The sequence below is a fragment of the Solea senegalensis genome, linkage group LG10 (assembly GCF_019176455.1).
Source record: "Solea senegalensis isolate Sse05_10M linkage group LG10, IFAPA_SoseM_1, whole genome shotgun sequence".
Lineage (NCBI taxonomy): Eukaryota > Metazoa > Chordata > Actinopteri > Pleuronectiformes > Soleidae > Solea > Solea senegalensis.
In genome coordinates this window covers 24,455,750-24,480,328 of record NC_058030.1, presented here as the reverse complement: position 1 = coordinate 24,480,328, position 24,579 = coordinate 24,455,750, and the positions used below count along the sequence as shown (strand labels likewise).

General features: G+C 43.9%; 1 protein-coding gene across 4 annotated transcripts; it reads left to right on the top strand.

The window, feature by feature from the left end:
• The first annotated feature begins 5,953 nt into the window (after window positions 1–5,953).
• ndrg4 (NDRG family member 4) lies at window positions 5,954–23,627 on the top strand. 4 transcript variants are annotated; one of them, XM_044036588.1, is made up of 18 exons: window positions 5,954–6,069; window positions 9,472–9,562; window positions 10,187–10,342; window positions 12,994–13,032; window positions 15,416–15,521; window positions 16,201–16,321; window positions 16,418–16,480; window positions 17,318–17,378; window positions 17,506–17,592; window positions 18,021–18,077; window positions 18,207–18,310; window positions 18,423–18,479; window positions 18,618–18,669; window positions 18,774–18,821; window positions 18,930–18,965; window positions 19,442–19,493; window positions 19,595–19,633; window positions 21,614–23,627. In XM_044036588.1, the coding sequence occupies exons 2-18, from the start codon at window positions 9,485–9,487 to the stop codon at window positions 21,766–21,768; spliced, it is 1,311 nt and encodes a 436-aa protein (XP_043892523.1). In that variant the 5' UTR covers window positions 5,954–6,069; window positions 9,472–9,484; the 3' UTR covers window positions 21,769–23,627. The 4 variants fall into 4 exon arrangements, with proteins under 4 accessions (XP_043892523.1, XP_043892522.1, XP_043892525.1 ...); XM_044036587.1 differs by having other exon boundaries at window positions 10,184–10,342; XM_044036590.1 differs by lacking the exon at window positions 10,187–10,342.
• Window positions 23,628–24,579: the final 952 nt, after the last annotated feature.

The following is a 24,579-nucleotide window of genomic DNA, read 5'->3' as shown; positions in this document are numbered from 1 at the left end:
GCAGCATCGTTAGTCCGATGTTACAAGGACGCTGCTAATAAAGTTGCATACACAGTGGATTCACGTTTGTCATTATTATTGTTGTTGTTATAGTAAGAAAATAGCAGTTTTACTGGCGGTCGTATCATTTTATTTTGTTGAATTTATCTGCCACACCTTAAAGGCCGGTCTGTGACGCAAAAAAAGGTTGGGGACCGCTGTCATAGAAAACCATGTTGTGATGACTCCGCCCACTTTGTGGAGGATCTATAGTGATGGAAAATGATACCAAACCCTTTAGAGCCACGTCAAAGCAGCATATGTGTGTTAATGTAGGTCAGCTGATGGTCAATCAGTTAATCACAGGTCACTGAACACGTCGATGTTTCCTCTGCACTGATGATGCTGATGATACAGATGATGACGCTGATGATACAGATCACATATCTGTGATATCTGTCACTGTAAATAAACTGTCAAATACACTAGATACATAGTAAATACAGAGTAGAGAGTTAGATTTAGAGCAGACAGAGTCTTTTTACTCTGTAAACAGATGCTTTCCTAACAAATACCAACCGTCAGTGGCTCCTGATGCAGACAAAAGCCAGAGGCAGTGTTCGTGTCATGAGTGTCAGGTTCTTGGACGCCTCCCCTTACTCTGCCCTTTACTTCAGTGTCTGTCCACCATGAGGCAGCGACAGGTGGAACCAAAGGCCGGTAATAGATCTGCCTGAAGAGACAGGACATCACAAATGACTGTTCTATTCTCACCGTTACAAGACTCCAGTGTGGGAGAAAAGAGACAGGAAGCACAGGCTTCTCCACGCCTGTAAACATACACACACAAATGACCCCAAAAAGGTTGGGAAAATCTTCCTTTGGGGGCCCAAAAAATATGTCCCGCGACCCATCTGTGGGTCGCGACCCAGGCTTTGAGAGCCACTGGTTGATTACATGCTTATTTATAGCTGGTGATTTGAAAATCAGCCAAAAGATATCACCATTGTACAGCACATTAACAATAATATAACATAATTATTATTGTTATTATAATAAATGCTGCTTCACACGATCATGTGTGCTCATTTTTAACAATAGATAAAATAAGATGAGACTGTGGAACCAGCAGAACCTGGTCTGAGCTGCTTTAACTCCCGGTGTTAACTGGGCTAAAGTCAAACATGCACTGGTTCACTTTCATACTGCATCGCATTGCATCATGGGAAGTTTCCATGATGTCAACGTCCAAACAATGGTTGAAGTCCATGGACCAGGATCAGCAGAGGAGCCTGAAACAATGACCCTTCTGTCACTTCAACAAACGCATGACGCACAAATGTATGAAACACAAATGTACGACACACACATGTACGACACGCAATTGTATGACACACAAATGTACGACACACGAACGTATGACACAAATGTACGACACACGGACGTATGACACAAATGTACAACACACGAACGGACGACACACAAACGTACAACATGCAAACGTACAACACAAATGTACAACACGCAAACGTACAACACAAATGTACAACACGCAAACGTACAACACAAATGTACAACACACAAATGTATGACAAACATACGACACGAACGTACAACACACAATTGTAAGCACGCAAATGTACGACACACGAACACGAACGTACGACACATGAACGAACGACACACAAATGTCAGCACACAAATGTACGACACACAAATGTATGACACAAATGTACAGCACAAACGTATGACACAAATGTCAGAACACAAATGTATGACACGAACACGAACGTACGGCACACGAACGAACGAAACACAAATGTATGACACGAACGTACGAGACAAATGTACGACACACAAATGCACGACACACAAACGTAAGACACACAAATGAGCAACACACAAATGTACGACACAAATGTATGACACACAAACGTACAACACAAATGTATGACACGCGAATGTACGACACGCGTACGACACACAAATGTCGACACACAAATGTACAACACAAACGTGTACAACACAAATATGCGACACAAATGTATGACATTAGTGTATGACACAAATGTATGACATAAACATACGACACACAAACGTACGGCACAAATGAAAGACACACGAACGTACAACACAAACGTATGACACAAATGTACGACACACGAACGTACGACACACAAATGTACGACATACGAACGTACGTCACACGAACATACGACACACAAATGTCAGCAAACACAAACGTACGACACACAAACCTATAACACAAATGTATGACACACGAACGTACGTCACACGAACATAGGACGCACAAATGTCAGCAAACACAAACGTACGACACACGAACACAAATGTACGAGACAACCCAAACACACACACACACATAGAAACGTGTGTATGTTTAACCACAATGCCCTGCGTTGTCGTCCACTTCCTGCATGTGGTCGACTTCCTCTGGAACAGACTTCTTTCTTTGATTTTCAGCAGAACCAACCAGAATTTTGTGAGATGGAGGAGGACCTGCTGTGAATGCAGTGTGTGGTCCTGGTCTGGACCACGTGTGTGGCGTGTTCCTGGTCTGGACCACGTGTGGGGTATGGTCCTGGTCTGGACCACGTGTGGGGTATGGTCCTGGTCTGGACTGGATGGTCTGGAGGTTCTGTGTCTCCACGGCTTTAAAATCAAGTCAGGACTGTGGAACAGACTTGAATCACCTGCACACAGACGTTATTTTGATTTAGACAGGAAGGTTCCATTGAAACACAAGACCTCTTCTTACAGGGAGTCCTGGTCCAGGTCAGACATTTACAGAGACCAGAAGAATACAGGCACACTCTGAATCTTCTGTTTTTATCTCACGGCATTAGCCGTGCTCTCCTTCTCACCTGTGATCGTGTACAGGAGAAGAGAAGGAGCAGGACCACAATGAAATGTTACAAAGACCAGATAGGAAAAAAGCAGCAGCAGCAGCAGCAGCAGTAGTGAGGTGTGAGGATTATCTGTGTCTGTAGCACTGCCCCGCTATGCCCTCCAAATGAGTACACACACACACACACTGCGTTGGCAGCAGCTGGTGTTGTCAGGGCTGGAGGAGGGGGAGGAGTCAGTGCTCAGTAAGTGAAGCTGGTGGCAGCAGAAAATAGGCAGTGATCTGGTGATGTATGTGTCTGACTATGCAACAGTGATACAACATGGTTACCCACGTCACATGTCTATGTATATACGTATATATCTATATCTATATAGATAAAGATATATATATATGTATATATATATATATAATTATGAAACGTGGCCTTCACCTCCACAAACACGTTAAAGAAGTCGTTTCTCACTCGTCCCTTTTTTAGATTTTAGAGGTTGCTCAGCCTGAGATTTTTGATGACTCATCTCAGGGGATTATTATGTGCTGTACGGTTCTGTTGGTGCCCCGCCCCCACACTTGGTACTCACACATTGTTTCACAGGCGGCTCCCGCACGTCACGTATCCACAGAGAGGAGAGAGAGAGCGAGAGAGAGCGAGAGAGAGCGAGAGAGAGCGAGAGAGAGCGAGCATCTGCCTCGACTGGTGAGGGTAAAGTCAGTGGTGAACCGTGAGCACTACAGCTGAGCCTTCACCTCTGCCGAGAAAAGAAATAATCATAGAAAAGAAGCAACAGTTTGATGAATTGAAAGCATTAAACAACTGCAATTCTTTAATTAACGATGACAAGGATGTAAACAAATAGACCATAACATCAATAACATTCCCCACAACAAGATACATTCTCAACATTAACTTCATAGAACTGGAGACCATTATGGCTACATAGTTGAAATGAAATAAACATACTCAGTGCAAACATCTGGAAATATAAAATGAGGTCACCCTGTGACACCGAGGCTCATTTCATCACCATGGACAGTGCTATGAAATCACGGTGCACAACAAACCACAACAAACCATTGAGAAATAAATTCATGAGCATCCTCAAACTACAATACAATTTCAAATGGTAATACAACAACTATTTTTCAATTTTTTAAGATACAATAAAGTGTGGTCCGCCCGGCCCCTCCGGGATCCCACCTTGGCCGGCGCGTGTCGGCCCTCACTTTCACCCTGCAGCACAATCCACCGGCAGACAGGGAGAGGACCCGCGAGGGGATCCTTCTACACATTCTCAGTTTTTTGTATGAGTATGTGGTATTTTTCCTTTTCCCTAATAGGAGTGTCAGAGCCACTCAATACACTGTAATGCAGTGCATATTGTAATGAAACGTCAAACGGATGAAGTACCCAGCACTTTTCAAACCACACTGAAGCTATGGTTATTGTCCTCACCACTTTTATAAACAAAGTTTCGCCCCTTGATGTGGCTTACAACACAGGCCTACCTTACAACATAGACCTACCTTACAACAAAGACCTACCTTACAACATAGACCTACTTTACAACATAGACCTGCCTTACAACATAGGCCTAACTTGCAACATAGACCTACCTTACAACATAGACCTACCTTACAACATAGACCTACCTTACAACATAGATCTACCTTACAACAAAGACCTACCTTACAACACAGGCCTACCTTACAACACAGGCCTACCTTACAACATAGACCTACCTTACAACATAGATCTACCTTACAAAGAAAGACCTTACAACACAGGCCTACCTTACAACATAGACCTACCTTACAACAAAGACCTACCTTACAACACAGGCCTACCTACAACACAGGCCTACCTTACAACATAGACCTACCTTACAACATAGACCTACCTTACAACAAAGACCCACCTTACAACACAGGCCTACCTTACAACATAGACCTACCTTACATGAAAACCAAATCCATTCGTCTGTCTTTCCTTGTGAAGTGGGCGATGGCAGCTTAGTAAAGTTTGTCCTTTGACTTGAGCTCCAAAAGAAGTCCTTTCTCTATGGACATCAGTACCAAAGCTCCCAGGCGATCCTATCCAGTACAGGTTCTGGCGTGTGTCTTGATTCGCTTCAGAGCCGAGTAAGACCGCTCCACTGGGGAGGTGGACACAAGGATGGTCAGCAGCAGGCAGGTGAGGGGATACAGCTGAGGCAGGTCTGATGGGCTCCTTGTTGTACATGACTGTCAGTTCAATCATGAGCCTGCGGAAGTCAAAGTGCAGTCCGTAGTTTTTACTGTCGGCCTTCACAGTCAAATAAAGCAGCCTTTTCCTCTACGGAGCGCCCTCTACAGTTTGGGTGTACATATTTCTACGACAGCACCATAAATATGCGTATCTGTAAAAACTTGCCTCTGATGCTCCGCCCTCCTGTCCCCACTCCTTTTTATTGCTCAATCCTACGTTTTTTCCGCCCAGATTTTCCACATCGCAGAAATCCTAATTTTCCAGACTTTGATCTAAATGGACAAAGCAGCAGATGATGAATGAGTGAGTGCTTTTCACATGTCGGCAGATGAACCAGAACCTGGACCTGGACCTGGACCAACACCAAAGGTATGTCCTGTGTTCTCTCTTTTGCATTATCTTAGTAACATGGCTGCCATCCTCAGTCACCATGGTAACAGGGTCTGGTGAAATGTAACGCACATTTCTGACTGGTTTGAAACGATGAATGATTTTGTTGCAAAATTTCATCACTCGCTCATAAACGCTGTCTGAATCCTGCCTGTGTGTGTGTCTGTGTCACATGACCTGGAACAGGGTGTTTTCTTTCAGATGCTTTCAGATGCTCTTGTGTTGCCAGTATCTTTTTATTTTTTTGAAATCATGAGTATATTGTGTCAGCACTCACTCGCACACACAAACACACACACACACTCAGTCTCTCACTCACACACACACACACACACACACAGATTGTCAGTGTGCTGCATCATCAGCGAGGCCACGTGCTCTCTGTTTATCGTTTAGGAGGAGGGAGATGAAGTCCCTCCCTCCCTCCCTCCCAATCTCTCTCTCGCTCTCATTTTGTCTGGAACACACACACACACTGACTGAGCTTTGTTCGTTCATCCAGTCTACAGCAGCCTGAAGGACAAACACACGGAAACCAGAGCCACGGCGGAACCAGACTGGACTGACGTGAACGACTCAACAGGTACAGTACCATCCTCATCCTCATCTTCATCCTCGCCCTCGTCCTCATCAGCTGCTTCTGTCAGAGGACGTGAACAATTGCACGTCCTCTGCTTCTCTGTCCAACGCCTCACACTGAGGAGAAGAAGCTTCACTAACACTGATCAATACTGAAGGTGATCAAATCTCTCATTGATCCACACTGAAGGCACCAGGGGGAAGCGTCCTCTGTAAAGGGCTGTTATGTTAATGTGTTCATATTCATCTAAACTCTTTATAAATGAAGTGATGACCTGACTCACACATTCACAGCGTCCGTGCAGCAACAACAAATACTTTTTTCTGATTGGCTGATGTGCTGCCACGTCTCAGCGTGAGAGAGGTCATGTGTGAGCGTGTGAGCGCGTGAACGTGTGAAGTTACTGAATGTGTGTGAGAGTGCGGCGTTTATTGTGTTAATTTGTCACGCGACAACTTTACAGACAAAGTCACCACACCGATGGGATTTTTGCGGCTATCGCAAGAATGCCGTCTAACGCTTGAGTTGAAATTTTTCAACCTTTGCGGAAAGTTGCTGTGACGTGACGACGCGGCAGCCAATCAGTGTTGGGATTCTCTGGATGACGTCACGTACACGCCAGTGTCCAGACTCCACTCAGGGAATCAGTGAAAGTCTCCACGTTGTGTCCGGCTCTGTGGTTACAGACACAAGTTAAATACGCTGTAAAATACATCATAAATACGCTGTAAAATACGCTGTAAATACGCTGTAAATACCCTTTAGATACACTGTAAATATGCTGTAAAATACACTGTAGATAAACAGTAAAATACACCATAATTACGCTGTAAATACGCTGTAAAATACACCATAATTACACTGTAAAATACACCGTAAATACACTGTAAAATACGCTGTAAATAAACTGTAAAATACACTGTAAATAAACTGTAAAATACACCGTAAAATACACCATAAATACGCTGTAAAATACACCATAAATACGCTGTAAATATGCAGTAAAATACACCATAATTACGCTGTAAAATACACCGTAAATACTCTGTAAAGTAAACCATAAATACACTGTAAAGTACACCATAAATATGCTGTAAATACACTAAATACGCTGTAAATACACATTGAATACGCTGTAAACACACTGTAAAATACACCGTAAATACGCTGTAAACACACGGTAAAATACACTGTAAATACGCTGTAAATACACTGTAAATACGCTGTAGACACACTGTAAATACACTTTAAATACGCTGTAAACACACTGAAACAGCTGTAAATACACTGTAAATAACTGTAGACACACTGTAAATACACTTTAAATACGCTGTAAACACACGGTAAAATACACTGTAAATACGCTGTAAATACACTGTAAATACGCTGTAGACACACTGTAAATACACTTTAAATACGCTGTAAACACACTGTAAATATGCTTTAAACACACTGTAAAATACACTGTAAATACGCTGTAGGTGAGAGAGTGGACGGCCGTTTGTCTCTGTGTGCCTGTGACAGGTTGTGACCCCGCCTTTCACCCTGTGTTAGCTGAGACTGGCACAGTGCCCCCTGTAAAGAGGAAGAAGATGGATGGATCCAAACAAAACCACAACTCCCATGATCCCACGCTGCTTCCAGACGTCATCACACTGGCTCTTCAGTTATTAATTGATGGAGAGACGCCTCCGACCGTGTCTCTTGTGTTTTGATACGATCATTTTGGAACGTCCATCTCTGCACTGGCTGCACAGTTCCACAGAACCTCCAGAACCCCAACAGAACCTGTGAGAACAAAACCACGGTGTGGAGGGACTGAAGTGGTGGGAGGGGGAGGAGCCTGGATCTGGACCACCAGTTTCACATACTCATTGTGATGCCCTGTAGCGAATAAAAACCACTCTGTCATTTGATAAATTATCACTTCAGAAGTGACGTTCTAAGCCATAGGAGCAGATCCTGGGAGTGAAGCCAGAGCCTGGAACCATTCATTCCCCAGACAACAGTTGGCAGGACTGTGTTCCAGGTGACACGCTGCGTCAGCTGTTCACTCTTCAGGAAGAGAGAGAATATCCGTGTTTTCTCATGCATCGCAAAAAGAAGAAGAAGAGAGCTGGACATAAGACACTTCATAGATATGTAATGCTGGGTGAAACCAAACTAAAACAACAACACCTCACGTGAGCGCCCCCTGGAGGTGGAGGATAAACAAACATTGATGATTTAATGATGAACTGATGAGTGACATCTGGTGGTCAGACTGCGTTTGTGCAGAACGGATGGAAAATCGTTTGTGTGGATTATTTCCACCTCACGTCTTCACGGTGTCCACAGCAACCACGAGCTAAATGACGCTAACTGAAGCTACAGTAAATGATGTAATTCATATTGTTGCTATGTGAGTGTGTAAGAAGGGGGCGGGGCAAAAATTAAGCTGGGAAATGTGGTTGGACAAACAGGTAAGTAGTTAGCTTAGCATTTTCTGAAGGAAAGTAGTTAGCGCAGTGTTAGCTTATGGAGCGTAGTTAGCATAGTGTTAGATCCTGGAGAGTTGTTAGCTTACCATTAGCTCCTGGAGAGTAATCAGCAAAACATTAGCTTCTGGAGAGTAATTAGCAAAGCATTAGCTTCTGGAGCATTGTTAGCTTAGCACTAGTGTCTGGAGAGTTGTTAGCTTAGCACTAGCTCATGGCGAGTTGTTAGCATTAGCTGCTGGAGAGTAACTAGCAAAGCATTAGCTTCTGTAGAGTTGTTAGCGTAGCACTAGCTCCAGGAGAGTGGTGGCCTGTTGTGTTTACTGCAGCTTAAAGGCAGAGTTGAGGTTGTTTGACCTTGTCGACCTCTCTGTGGACTCTCTGAAACTCATGTCTGTCAGCAGAGCATTCAAAGTCCGTCTGATTCACCGTGAAACAAATCACTTCCTGTGTGACTGAATCAATGTCATGTGACTTCATTTGTTTGAGTCCAAGTTACGTACTGCAGCTTTAACAAACACACATGTAGAATAACTGGGAGCAGGAGACGACGCTGTGGTTTCATCCTCAGTCGTTACCTGCTGTTTATCTCAGTGAATAATGACACACACGCACACACACACACACACGATTTAATGTTTTCATTAAAACACAAAAACAAGCACGAAACAACATGACGACAGGAGAGGGGGGGAGAGAGACAGCAGCACTAAGCTGGGTTGTCATAGCAACCGTGTCTGGGCAGATTTATAAAGAAGGAAAAAAGCAGATTGTTTTGTTCTCTGGTCACACACGCACACACACACATGCTGGTTTCACAGTCTTTGTGTGGACACTCATTGATATAATTCTTCCCCTAAAACATTTACTCTTCACATGACTGATCAGTGTGTGTGTGTGTGTGTGTGTGTGTGTGTGTGTGTTGCAGGTTGCTGATCAGGATGGCAGGGATTAAGGAGCAGCAGTTCACGGAGGAGAAGCCGCTGCTGCCGGAGCAGAGAGGAGTGGATCCAGACCTGGTCAGTTCACATGCCGGGTCTTCTGGACCATGAACTTCCTGTCTGTGTCTACACACGCACACACACACACCCACACACACCACACACACACACACACACACACACACACACACACAATGCACACACACACGCACACGCAAACACCCACACAGACACACACACACAGACATCTGTACTTAGTGATGGATGCAGCAGTGGATCAACAACTCTTGTGTGTGTGATGTTAAAATCACTGATTTTCTCTATGGACTTTGGTGTGGGAGAGTGAGTGTGTGTCTGTGTGTGTGTGTGTGTGGTTTACAAACATCTGTCTCACAGTGAGATAAAGACACGATCATGTGACATTGTAGATTTTCTGTTTTGTTGGTGATGAGATGAGTTTGATGTCATTTTGTTCTCAGCAGCAGGGGGCGCTCACAGCTCAGTCAGCACATGTCTGTGGTGATGTGCAGAGTTCAGATCCTCTCCTCGGTCACTGAACCCTGTATTTACACCAGTTTAGAATAATCTTTATGAGATGACGCCTGTGAACCTGTGTGTGTGTGTGCGTGTGTGTGTGTGGTGGTTGGTTGGCCGTTGCCACAGTAACCACATTGTTGTCCTTGTTGTTTCACGACACAGCAGGATAAAGGAGAGGAGGCAGTGGGGGGGCTTCCCGGCCCCGCCAGCCCTGCGCCCCTTAACCCCCCCTCTCCCCCCAGCCGCCCCACTCACCGCTGGCATGTCATGGCACGGCACTGGCTCCGCCAGACCCGCCGTCGGACCAGCGGGGTCGTCCCGGTAACTACCAGAGAATCATCAGAGCCCTGACTCACACACACAAGCACGCTCACACTTAAAGCTGCAGTGCGTAACTTTTGCCTCTTCGTTGTTTCCTTGACATTCCACGACACAGTCCCAGCACACGCCCACTCTACACGGGGTCATAGCTCCTCCTCAACGTGGGCGGAGTCACCACATCACTGTGGTGACGGGGTTTTCCTCCGCAACACAAACACAAACTAGTGACTTGTAAAGCAGTTGTTTTGGCGAAAGTGAATCATTAGAATCATTAGAACCATTAGAATCATTAGTTCAGACGATTTCACAGAATGGTTCAGTCGTTCAGTGACTGAAGTGAAACACGGTGACGATGGTGCGTCTCTAAATCCTCCAGACTCCTCTGTGTTTTCACCAACTCTTTCTAACTTTGAGCTACAGTTGGACATTGTAGACTCTTCAGTGAAGACACTCTCTAACCAATCAGTGAGATTTTAAATAGATTTTGGGATTATAAATCGATTTTGGAACTTTAAATCGATTTTGGGATTATAAATCGATTTTGGAACTTTAAATCGTTTTTGGGATAATAAATATATTTTTGGAATTTTAAATATATTTTTGGAATTTTAAATATATTTTTGGAATTTTAAATATATTTTTGGAATTTTAAATAGATTTTGGGATTATAAATAGATTTTGGAATTCTAAGTAGATGTAGATTCTTGTGTCAGATGTCGCACTCATGACTCTTCATTGACGACACTCTCTGAACAAACCGAGCCGAGCCGAGTCGAGCTGGGACTGTGTGGTGGAAAAGCGCCATATCAGACGTGACTGAGGGAGCATTTGTTTATATTCAGCTGCAGAGCAGGGGCGGGCGGAGACAGGAAGCATTTATCCTGTCAAACTGCTCTTTTTTTTTACAGTAAAATTCACTCCTGAAACTTTTCCTATGTAATCTCAGTGAAACTCACTTTATGAAACTAATCACTTCCTGTGTGCAGCGTGGGAATGTCACCGGGCGACATGAGCTCAAAACACAGGGAGAGCGGTGTGGACTGAAGCCTCACTGTGAAAAGTTACATGCTGCAGTTTTAAAAGAGTTCAGACAATTTTATTTCTAATCTTCATCACGTAAAAATGTGAAGTTTAACAGTTACTGACACAGGAGTGGTGACAACATGGCCGCCTTCACTCAGCTGATCAAATCTACGTCACATGATCACATTTTTGTGATCATGTGACGTAGATAAATAGGTAGAGAGTCTTTTGTTAAGTCATTAATAGAAGTCTATCACACACACTCACACACACACGCACTCTCACACACACACATTCACACACTGCGCTGCACTCTCACACTCACTCTCACACACACTCACACTCTCACACACACTCACACACGCACACACTCTCACACTCACACACTAAAATTCATTTATATTTTTTTGTAAAACTGTGGATCATATTTCATGTGGATGACATCACAGCTCCTCAGTCTCCTCCCTCCTCCACAGTCACTGTCATGGGTGGAGAGTTTTAGGAAAGAGTGCCACCTGCTGGTCCGACCGCCTCCTGCATGAAGCAACAGACACTGAAGTTGTGAAGATCTTTATGAAAAAGACAAAAATAATTATCATGAATAATGATTTAAAAAAAATGTGAAGCAGCTTCAGCTCCTGTTGATTTCAGGTGTGACTCCGCCTCTTCACCTCTCTAACCTTTCTTCTCCTCCCTGTTTTCTGCTGCTCTGTGAACGTCACATCCTTCACTCACTCATCCTGTCATCTGTGTGTTTCTTTCTTTCTTTCAGACAGAAAACTAAAAACATGTGCATGTTTCATAAAGACACAGAGTGTGACGTCATGTTCCTGCTACCAGCTTCACATTAACTCCGCCCCCAAAATATGTGATTGTCTTTTATTTTCCTGCAAAAGATCGGAAATATGCAGGTCACATGACCTGCACCCTGGACACACACACTCACAGAGTCACTCACTCACTCACGCACACACACACTCTCACACACACACTCACAGAGTCACTCACTCACGCACACACACACACACACACGCACACAGACTCACGCACACACTCACACACTCACTCACGCACACACACACTCACACACTCTCACACACACACACACTCACAGAGTCACTCACTCACTCACGCACACACACACTCACACTCACAGAGTCACTCACCACGCACACACACACACACACACACACACACACACACACACTCACGCACACACTCACACACACACTCACTCACACACTCACACACACACACTCACTCACACACACACACACACACACTCACACACTCTCACAGCAGGACTCAATGATAAGCAGTTATTGCACCACCTCCTGGCAGCAGGCAGTACTGCAGTCTTCAGGGCGTCGTCTATTGTTGAACCCTCTGTCACTCTCTCTCTATGTCACTCTCTCTCTGTCTCTCTCTCTTCTCTCTCTCGCTGTCTCTCTCTCTCTGGCGCCACACAGTGGTCACTGCGGTCGTTGCTCCATGAATGTAAAAAACACAACATGACAAAATTCTGTTTTAATGAATAAAATACAGTATTTTATTCATGCATCTGATTCAAAATGTAACAAATCGTGTGTGTGTGTGTGTTTTAATCTCTCTCTTGTGTCTCTGAGCAGGAAACCTGTGAACAGCTGATACCTGCAGGAGACTGGAAGGTAAGAAAAGTGTGTGTGTGTGTGTGTGTGTGTTCTTGTTCTTGTTGTCTGTCTCTCGGGGGCATTGACTGTACTATGGTCTTTGCTGTAGAAACTATAATAGAATACAGATGAGGTACAAGTGAGGGAGGGGTTTATTTTGTCTGAATGTGTTGTTTTTGTAAGACTCCGTCCAGTGTGGATGTGGCTTCAGAAGAACGATAAACACAATGACCACGCTTTCACCTTCACGTATCTCTGTTTCTGAATCTGATGAGTGATGACATTTTCTTTGGTCTTTGACCTCCATTCATGGAAAATTGGAGCAAAAAGTGTTCATTTTTATATTGAGTGAACGGTGATTTTCTCGATAGACTTTAACCATTTAAGACATGAAAACATCATCAGTTCATAAAACCTACGTCAGTTTAAGTTTCTAAGATAGCTACGTCACATGATCACGTCTTCATCTCACTGTGTGACAGACTTTGTAAACCACTCACTCTCCCACACCAAACCTCATATAGAAAATCAGTGATTTTAGCTGCAGGAACACAGGAGCTGCTGGTCCTCTGCTGCCTCATGTGGTCACTTTGTGTTACTGATTTGAATCCAAACAAAGAATTTCAAATACCGAATTCACTAAAAAAAGACATTTGAACTTAGTGATGGAGGCAGCAGTGGATCAACAACTCCTGTCTGTGTGATGTTAAAATCACTGATTTTCTATATGAGGTTTGGTGTGGGAACATAACCTCAGTCAATATATGGACAAGTGGTGATGATGATGATGGTGATGGTGATAGTGATGATAATGATAATGATAATGATGATGATTGTGATGATGGTGATGGTTATGATGGTTATGATGATGATGATGGTGATGTGGATGATGTGAAGGTGATGATGATGATGGTGATGATGATTGTGATGATGATGATGATAATGATGGTGATGGTGATGATAATAATGATGATGATTGTGATAATGGTGATGATGATGGCGATGATGATGATGATTGTGATGATGGTGATGTTATGATGATGATGATGGTGATGATGATGATGATTGTGATGATGATGTTATGATGATGATGATGGTGATGCTGATGATTGTGATGGTGATGATGATGATGATTGTGATGATCATGATTCTGATGATGGTGATGATGATGATGATGATGATTTGATGATGGTGATGATGATGATGATGGTAATGATAATGATGATGATGATGATGATGATGGACGGTGATGGTGATGGTGATGATGATGGTGAAGGTGGTGATGATGATGGTGAAGATGATGATGGTGAAGGTGATGATGATGATGATGATGATGATGATGAAGATGATGATGATGATGATGATGACAGTGAAGATGGTGATGATGATGATGTGCTGATGATGGTGATGATGATGATGATGGTGATGATGATGGGATGTGGTGATGATGTGAAGGTGGTGATGATGATGGTGAAGATGATGATGGTGAAGGTGATGATGATGATGATGATGATGATGAAGATGATGATGATGTGATGATGATGACAGTGATGATGGTGATGATGATGATGGTGCTGTGATGATGATGATGGTGATGATGATGGGGATGTGGTGATGATGATGGTGAAGGTGGTGATGATGATGGTGAAGATGATGATGGTGAAGGTGATGATGATGATGATGATGAAGATGATGATGATGTGATGATGATGACAGTGATGATGGTGATGATGATGATGGTGCTGCTGATGATGGTGATGATGATGGCGATGGTGATGATGATGGTGGTGATGAGAGAGTGTGTGTGTGTGAGAGAGAGAGTGTGAGAAGAGAGAGCGTGTGTGAGTGTGAGTGCTGTTATCAGATGTTTTGATCAGTGATGAACCTCCATGTTTTAACATGAGAAGAAAAGTCTTTACAAACTTCAGTTTCCTGTCCATCTCACATCTCTGTGACCTAGATATAAGAGACTTAGAAAAACAACTAATAGGAGGCAGCAAACTCTCTCTAAACTGCTCTGTGATTGGTCAAATTGGCAAAAGAAGGAGCAGCAGTCTACTTTGTAAACCACTCACTCTCCCACACCAAACCTCATAGAGAAAATCAGTGATTTTAACATCACACACACAGGAGTTGTTGATCCACTGCTGCCTCCATCATTAAGTTCTTATTTTGTTACTTCAGTGTTTGAAATCCAATGTTCAGATGGACCTCAGTGACACAAAGTGACCACATGAGGCAGCAGAGGACAAGCAGCTCCTGTGTCCCCACAGCTATAATCACTGATTTTCTCTATGAGGTTTGGTGTGGGAGAGTGAGTGCAGCGACCTCAGCCTCAGGAGGATTCAGGTGTGTGTGTGTGTGTGAACCAGCAGATGAGTTATTTGTGTGTGTTTCACAGGAACATGATGTTGAGACTCCTCATGGGATGCTGCACGTGGTGATCCGTGGAGCACCGAAAGGGAACAAGCCCGCCATCCTCACCTATCACGATGTGGGACTGAACCGTGAGTGTGTGTGTGTCATAAACACTGATCTTAACCTTAACCACAATTCAAATCTTAGTCCAAACTTAATCAGTTCCTCAGATGAGGTTCTGCCTCATTAGAACCAGGTTTTGGTCTCCATGACTAGTCCTGACAAAGGATAGGGTTAGTGATGAGACTTAGTTTAGTCTGTAAGGCACTGTAGAGTCCTGAGAAGAATAGTTACACACACACACACACACAGACACACACACACACACACACACACACACACACACACACTTTCAGACACATGAATCTGTGTTAATTAAAAAGATAAAAAGAAAGTAATGATTTAATGAGAGGATGAGGAGTGAGCTGAGGAAGAAGAGACAAAGAACAGAGACAGAAATAGAAACTGTGTGTGTGTGTGTGGATGAAATGTAGGTCAGAAAACATCCCTGTCCTGCAGAGGGAAAGGGGCGGAGCCTGCAGCCACTGCAGCGCTGCTGTGATTGGAGGACGAGGACACTGATGATTTAAATGTCTCCAGTGTCTGATTTTATTATTTATTTTTTGTCTTTTCTTAAATTTGTTGGCAAATTTAATTGAAAGTAAGACTTTAACATGTCCTCACTTTGACAACATGTCCTCACTTTGACAACATGTCCTCACTTTGACAACATGTCCTCACCTCCGGTTTGTCCGCGTTCACCTGCAGACAAACTGTGTTTCAACTCGTTCTTCAACAACCAGGACATGCAGGAGATCACCAAGCACTTTGTGGTCTGTCACGTCGACGCCCCGGGTCAACAGAGTGGAGCCTCACAGCTGCCGCATGGGTAAACACACACACACACACACACACACACACACACGCACACACAGTGTGCTGTGACATCATCATCATCATCGTCATCCTCTGTCTCTCTCCTCAGGTTCCAGTATCCCACCATGGACCAGTTGGCAGGGATGTTACCCACTGTGGTTCAACACTTTGGGTTTGTACTTTTTTATTTGTTACTGGTTTATACTAGTTTAAACTAGTTTATATTGGTTTATACTAGATCAAACTAGTTTATACTGGTTTATACTAGTTTAAACTAGTTCGTACTAGTTTAAACTAGTCTGTACTAGTTTATACTAGTTTATACTGGTTTATACTAGTTTATACTGGCTTGTTCTCATTTAATCTGGTTTATACTGTTTATATTAGTGTAAACTAGTTTATAGTTTTCCAGTTTGGAAACAACATAAAAGACAGCATGTTGTTAGTCACTGCTCTGTCTCTGATGCCTGTGATTGTTGTGATGCCTGTGATTGTTGTGATGCCTGTGATTGTTGTGATGTCTCTGATTGTTGTGATGTCTCTGATGTGATGCCTCTGATTGTTGTGATGTCTCTGATGTGATGCCTCTGATTGTTGTGATGCCTCTGATTGTTGTGATGTCTCTGATGTGATGCCTCTGATTGTTGTGATGTTCTGATTGATTGTTGTGATGCTCTGATTGTTGTGATGTCTCTGATTGTTGTGATGCCTGTGATTGTTGTGATGTCTCTGATGTGATGCCTCTGATTGTTGTGATGTCTCTGATGTGATGCCTCTGATTGTTGTGATGTCTCTGATGTGATGCCTCTGATTGTTGTGATGTCTCTGATTGTTGTGATGTCTCTGATTGTTGATGTCTCTGATTGTTGTGATGTTTCTGATTGTTGTGATGCCTGTGATTGTTGTGATGCCTCTGATTGTTGTGATGTCTCTGATTGTTGTGATTCCTCTGATGTTGTGATATCTCTGATTGTTGTGATTCCTCTGATTGTTGTGATGTTCTTCTCAGATTTAAGAGCATCGTTGGAATTGGAGTTGGAGCTGGCGCTTACGTCCTGGCCAAGTTCTCCGTAAGTCGTTAAATAAATTCAGATCCTCTGAATGAGACGAGTTCTGGATTAATATAAAATAGACAAAACAGGCAAACAGATGTTTTCTTTCTGATCTGAACTCCGTTTGTGTGTGGTCTTTTCTCAGCTCTTGTTCCCGGACCTGGTGGAGGGTTTGGTTCTGCTCAACATCGACCCAAACGGCAAAGGCTGGATCGACTGGGCTGCTGCGAAGGTTCCTGCTCTGTCACTGTGTTTAAACTCACAGAACTGCCCTTTAATGTAGCCTTCTATAAAAAGAAAAAGTATTATTTAGGTGTTTTTTTCTTGATATTGTTTGAATGAGATTTAATCTTCATCTATGATTTCTTGAGTCCAATTTGAATGGTTTGATTTGATTTTCTCCCGTTTTGTTCCCTTCTTATTTAGAACTTCTTGTCTTTAGAAAAGAAAGATTGATTTTCATCTTGTTATGGAACGACGCATGTTACATTTGTTTCAGGTGATAGTGAGAGAGTTGTTCATGTGCTGTGATTCTGTGTGTTTCACGTGTTGTAGATGAGTTTCCAGGTCGACACAAACCGTACATTGTCTGGTTGGGAGATTTATTTTGAGGAATGAAATCACAGCTGTTGAATAATCATGTCACCGTCTGTCGTTCAGTTGTCAGGTCTGACCAGTAATTTACCAGAAACTGTGCTGCCTCACCTGTTCAGCCAGGTACGAACTCTGACTCTGATTTGAACCTTTGAACTTTTTTAAAAACCACAAACTGAAACCTGTGTGTCTGTCTGCCTGTGTGTGTGTCTGTCTGCCTGTGTGTGTGTGTGTGTGTGTGTGTGTGTGCAGGAGGAGTTGGTCAACAACACAGAGCTGGTGCAGAGTTACCGGCACCAGATCAACACCACCATTAACCAGTTCAACCTGCAACTGTTCTGGAATATGTACAACAGGTAAAGCAACGCGCACGCGCACACACACACACACGCACACACACATATATATAAACACAACACACACACACACACACACCCGCACACACACTCACAGTGTGTCCTCTCTCAGTCGCAGAGACCTGGAGATGAATCGTGGTGGGACAGTGATTCACGCTAAGACCCTGAAGTGAGTTCACACAAACACTGATGCCTTTTGTCCTTGTGTCTCGTCTGGCAGCCATGTTTTCTCTGTCTGTGGACACATCATGTGTCCTCACATGCAGACCCTGTGTGAATGTCCCTGTGACTTGTCTTTTGTCTGCAGGTGTCCTGTGATGCTGGTTGTGGGAGACAATGCTCCTGCTGAGGAGGGGGTGGTGAGTCCAAACTGTATCACCTCTGACACACACACACACACACACACACATGCATGCACACGCACACACACTCACACACTGTGCTCTTTATTTGTCTCTTTAAGGTTGAATGCAACTCCAAACTGGATCCGACAAACACCACCTTCCTAAAGGTAACTGCTGTTCTCAGGTTCAGTTTGTGGATTAAAAGGCTTTGTTTAAATGTAAACGATAAAGAACAGACGACCTGTGTTGACCTCTGCTGTCTCCTCCCACGGCAGATGGCCGACTCTGGTGGACTTCCTCAACTCACACAGGTAAACAAACGATGAAGAAATCCACGCTCACCTCACATACAGCCTCATTTAAACAGAGCTTTTATGTTCCTGAGCTGACTGTGCTGTGAGCGCCCCCTGCTGCTGAAACCCTGCTTCAGGTTTTACGACATCTACGTAAACCACTCACTCTCCCACACCAAACCCTAGAGAGAAAAACAGTGATTTTAGCTGCTGCTCCTCTGGTGCCTCGTGTGGTCACTTTGAGTCACTGAGGTCAATCTGAATTCATTGTTGTGTGTGTGTGTGTGTGTGAGAGAGTGATTTACAAACTTCACTTTCCTGTTGAAAAGTTTGTCTGTTTTTTGTTCAGAGGCTGAAATCTGTGTTTCCTCTGTGTGTCAGGATGGTTCTCAGCAGCAGGGGGCGCTCACAGCTCAGCTCTTTAACCTCATAGACCACATTTAAAAAGAAAAAAAAACTCAGTGAAATGAAACACGTGACGTGTTGTTTTTCAGCCAGGAAAACTGACAGAAGCCTTCAAGTATTTCCTGCAGGGAATGGGCTACAGTGAGTATTCAGTGTGTATGTGTGTGTGTGTGTGGTATATACTGTAAAGGATTATATTGTGATGATAATCTTAATCTGTCTCCCTCACCCTGTTCTCTCAGTTGCGAATGTGAAGGATCGGAGGTTGAGTGGAGGGCCAGGTACTTCCTCCTCCTCCCCGTTCACCTCTGACCTCTGACCTCTTACTGCTGCCCTCTTCAGCAATACTGGCATTTAAATTTTTTTTTTAAATTTCTGTTCATTTTATTTTCTGCTAATAGCCGCATTTTGGGGCTTGTTATGACCTGATTCTTTTTTTTTCCTGTCGTCCATCTTTTTCCTTCAAAAATAATTTTTCCTTCCGTGGAAAAATCTGCACTGTCTTTACTCTCCTGCTCATTCCTTCACCATCACATCTGTCCCGCTCTCTGCATGGCCTTCAGCTCTGAGCAAACCCGGCCGTCAGACGACAATCCACGACCCGCGATCCATGATCCGCGATCCACAACCCATGATCCACGACCCGCGATCCATGACCCGCGACCCGCGACCCGCGATCCATGATCCATGATCCGCGATCCATGACCCGCGACCCGCGATCCACAATCTGCGCTCACCGCCCGTCCAAAACCAAACATCCAAAATAGGGGAATTAGAGGTCAGGATTTTCAAGGTTTTCATTAGCCCCAACCCGTGCGTGCCCAAGGGCTCTACAGTGCCCCCCTAAGGTGAAAACAGAGCTAAAATTAACCTCCACTGAATTTCACACACAAATATGGAAGCCTGTTTCCGCCAGATAAGTCAAAATTACATAATGATGACGTTTTATCTCATAATTTAGACTTTTCAAATCATAATTATGACGTTTTAGCTCATATTTTCGACTTTTTGTCTCATCATTATGACTTTTTATCTCATAATTCCGACTTTTTGTTTCATAATTTAGACTTTTTATCTCATAATTTCGACTTTTTATCTCATAATTATGACTTTTTATCTCATAACACAAACTTGACCCAACAGGAAGTCAGCGAGTTTGAATTTGGTCAGCATTTCATGTGAAACAGGAAGTTGTTTCTTTTCGTAACATTGATCACCTCGAAACTTCATATGCGACACGAGAGACCGACTGCGAACACACGATTTCGTGAAACAGGAAGTGCCCTCTTACTTGTCTGTACATCCAATGTTCTATAGTGCGCCACCATTCCACGTGTCCAGAAATAGATCATGTGTCAGAGAAGGTCAGAGAATCACGACGTACTGCCCCCTGCTGGTGTCTGTGGACGTGTTACGTTGCAAACATGAACCTTAAAGGAATACTTCACGGATTTTCATGTATCGCTAGAATACTTTTGCCTCACGCTGAGTCAAATGACGCGAATTGAGTCATTTGACTCAGCGTGAGGTTTGAAGGTTTGAAACTACAACGCCAGTTCTGCACTTTTTAGACTCACCCATAGGGGGACGAGACTTCATTCCCAGAATGTAAACACGGTGTCCGCCATCTTTGCTAACAGTTATGCTAACCGGCGCTTGCTCTGCAGAGTAAAGTGAGTTTAAACTGATATGGCTGCAAAGGAAAAGACCTGCACTCCGGTGAAAACTAGAAGCCAGCGAGCCGCCCGGTCGAGGCGAGCACCGGCCGCCCGCGAGCATTTTGTTTTGTATTTTTATATTTGTGCGTTTACACAACTGTGATTGGACGCTCGTTCCTCTGAAGGTTTTACCGTAAAGACAAGTGTATGAGAGCAAAGCTCTAATTCTCCATCCATCTGCTAAACTTTTACCCTCCACATGACATAGGGCGAGAGGCGGAGTCACACCCTGACTGACAGATCGCCAGACCGTAGTTTTTGAACTTTCTAAATATCACAGAAAAGTTACGGTGATGAGGGCGGGGACAGAGGGCTAAACTCTGACCTCTGACCTCTGAAGCAAGTCAAATGCACTTTTTACCCACCATGACTCAGGAAGTGCGTCTTTGGCGGCAGATGAAGGTTCTTCAGCTTTTGACATTCGCATGAACTCCCTACATCTCCCCAACATCTGCTGATCTCACTTTGTGTTCAGTTTTCTACGTTTAATCCCGACCTCAGTGTCCATCTTAACCTCTGACCTTCTCCTCCTCTTCCTCCCAGTGCCGTCCGCCAGTATGACCCGCCTGGCTCGCTCCAGGACAGCCTCGCTGACCAGCGCCGGCTCCACGGAGGGGAACCGCTCCCGGGCCTGCACCCACTCTGACAGCACGGAGGGCGTGGCCACGGTCAGCCACACCATGGAGGTGTCCTGCTGAAGAGAAGATGAAGAACGAGGGAGGACGGAGAGAGCGATGAAGAAGAAGAGCGCGGAGTGTTTTTGAAAGGAGGTGAAGTTAGAAAAAACAAAAAAAACCCAGGTGAAGACGTCGCCCTCTGTCTGCCAACGTGTGTCCTTGCTTCCCCGCTGTAAACTAATATTTATCACGACTGAAAAAAGAGAAGAAAAAGAAATTCACTTTAACAATCGTTGACCAACTGTTTGTGTCATTCTTGTGTTTGATAAATGTGACGCCCCCCCCACAGCAACATAATATGAAATAATAACAAAGAGATGGATGTGGACTTTGACATGTGTGTGTGAGTGTCTCTCTGTGTGCTTTGAAAAGTGTCAGAGGGGGCGTGTACAATGTGTGACATGACACCAGAGCGGGCGTCTCCAATGTGTGACACATCATCTGGGGCGTGTCCAATGTGTGACACAACATCAGAGGGGGCGTGTCCAAGGTGTGACATGGGAGCTTTGAGCAGAACTCTGTTCTTCGATGAAAATGAAAACAACAACAGAGTTAGACGAAAAAAGAAGAAAAACGACAAAGATGGAGAGTTTCTGTTTATCCCAGATAATTCAGTAAGGGTTAAAATGGTTGCTATGGTTACCTGACGCCATCTACTGTATTTCTTGAAGTGCAGGTGACGATCGAAGTGGCTCTGTGCGTTTCTTTGACACGCCCCTCCGCAGAGACACGCCTCTCCTGCGTGACAGTTTGCTTGTTATCTTTGTTTTTTTAAATTATTTTTAAAAAACTGTCTCATGAATGAAAACATGACTTTGACGTTGTAACGTCACAACAAACAACAACAAAAAGCCTTTGATGTTCAGAAAAGACAAAGCTTCCAAACGCTGAGGTGTGCGCTTTCCAGAGGTGGCCTGGAAGGGGCGGGGCTTTTTTTGGAGCCATTTGGGCGCCAAGCTCGGAATGTAGGGCAACACCCAGCCAACGTCATAACTCCACCCCCCTAAAAAATTACTTGGTGCCCCGCCTCTCACAGGCGAACCCTATCGCCACCTAAAGGGCTAACAGCTGAAGTCACTTAGAAATGCAGTGCAGGGGGCGCTAAAGACGTGTTTGTTACCACACAGAGAGAGATTCTGAATGAATAAATGAATGAATGAATGAATGTTACAAAAATTGTGATTCTTTAATTTTAACATCAAATTTAGTAGAAAATGCTGAGTATTCAGTTATTGTTGTTGCCATGGTAACTCACGTAGAGCTCAGAGGCCAGTGGGGGAGGCGGGAAAAGAATGTAGGAGGAGCTTACAACTGAAGAATAATTATGAATTTCACAAAATTCAGATCAGATTGGCAGCGGTTTGTGTGAATTCACACGCTGACTCAGCGCTCCGACTCGTTGTTCACGCGCTGACTCGTCGTTCACACGCTGACTCAGCGTTCTGACTCGTTGCTCACACACTGACTCGTTATTCGTTATAGGTGATGATTAAAAAACACCTGTTTTTTTCCTTTACTGCCTGGGGGGGGCTGCTCCTGAATGTATCCTGTCCCCTTCTGAAGTGCTGTGATGCTAAGTATTGTCAACCTGATCCTCACCTTTGACCTTTGACCTTGTACAGGAAACCTCTGTGATGTGCGGCAGAAAGGCGTGAGCTGGCGGTGGGTCATGTGACCTGTGTTTTTTCACGTGTTTGTGCTTCCTCTCCTTCGTACTAACACCACTGATTTGTTCTGTTTGACTTTGTTTCTGCTCACAGACTCTGAACTGCTCTGTTGTCATTATACGTTTACATATATATATAATATATATACAAGGTAAAGTGTGTGTCCATGTGCTGATCAAATGACGAATTGGAAATAAAGCCTTGATGTCAGAATTCGGAGTCTCGTCTTAATTGTGACAAAAATCACCTTTTTGTTTTGCGTAGGAAAAACTTTAAAGTGTCTTAAAGTGTTTATAATCCACTCACTCTCCCAAACCAAACCTCATAGAGAAAACCAGTGATTTTAACATCACACACAGTTGTTGATCCACTGCTGCCTCCATCACTAAATTTCTAATGTCTTATTTTAATGAATTCGGCTTTTGAAATATTTAATTTAGACTTAACTAAGCGACACAAAGTGACCACACGAGGCAGCAGAGGACAGCAGCTCCTGTCCCTGCAGCTAAAATGTGAACGCTAAACACCAGCTAACCAGCTTAGCCGCAGGTTACCCTCAGGTGCTCACCCGTTAGCCACAGGTGTGCTGAGTTTAGATGTTTTTGTCTTGCGTAAGAGTTATTGCAAAAAAGCACAGCCGAAACCTTGACCTCTGACCTTTCCCATGGTCGCACGGGTCTGAAACTCATATCGCAGGATCAACCAGTCTCCTTGAGCTACACACTGAAAAATCAGGCCCCTACCTCATTTCCTTCATCATTTTTTAAGAGAGAATGTAAGTCATCAAAGGTCGACACCAGTTACCGTGACCTTTGACCCTTCCCAAGGTCGCACGACCCCCATATTCGGAAGGTAGGACGCCCCGGAGGCAGTGAACTAGAATCTGAAATAAAAATGAATTAAAGTCCTGTACAAAAAATGTGTGCAAATTCAGCGTGACCTCTGACCTTTCCCAAGGTCGCACGGGTCCGAAACTCATATCGCAGGATTGACCTGTCTCCCTGATACACGTACTGAAAAATCAGGTCCAACAGGTGTAACAGTATCAATTCATGTCGGGACACTTGCAATATAACAGCATGGATTCATGTAGGGACATCATGTTAGTCATTTTATTATTACATTATTTCATGTCATATTTATGTATATTTAAAGATATGTTTAT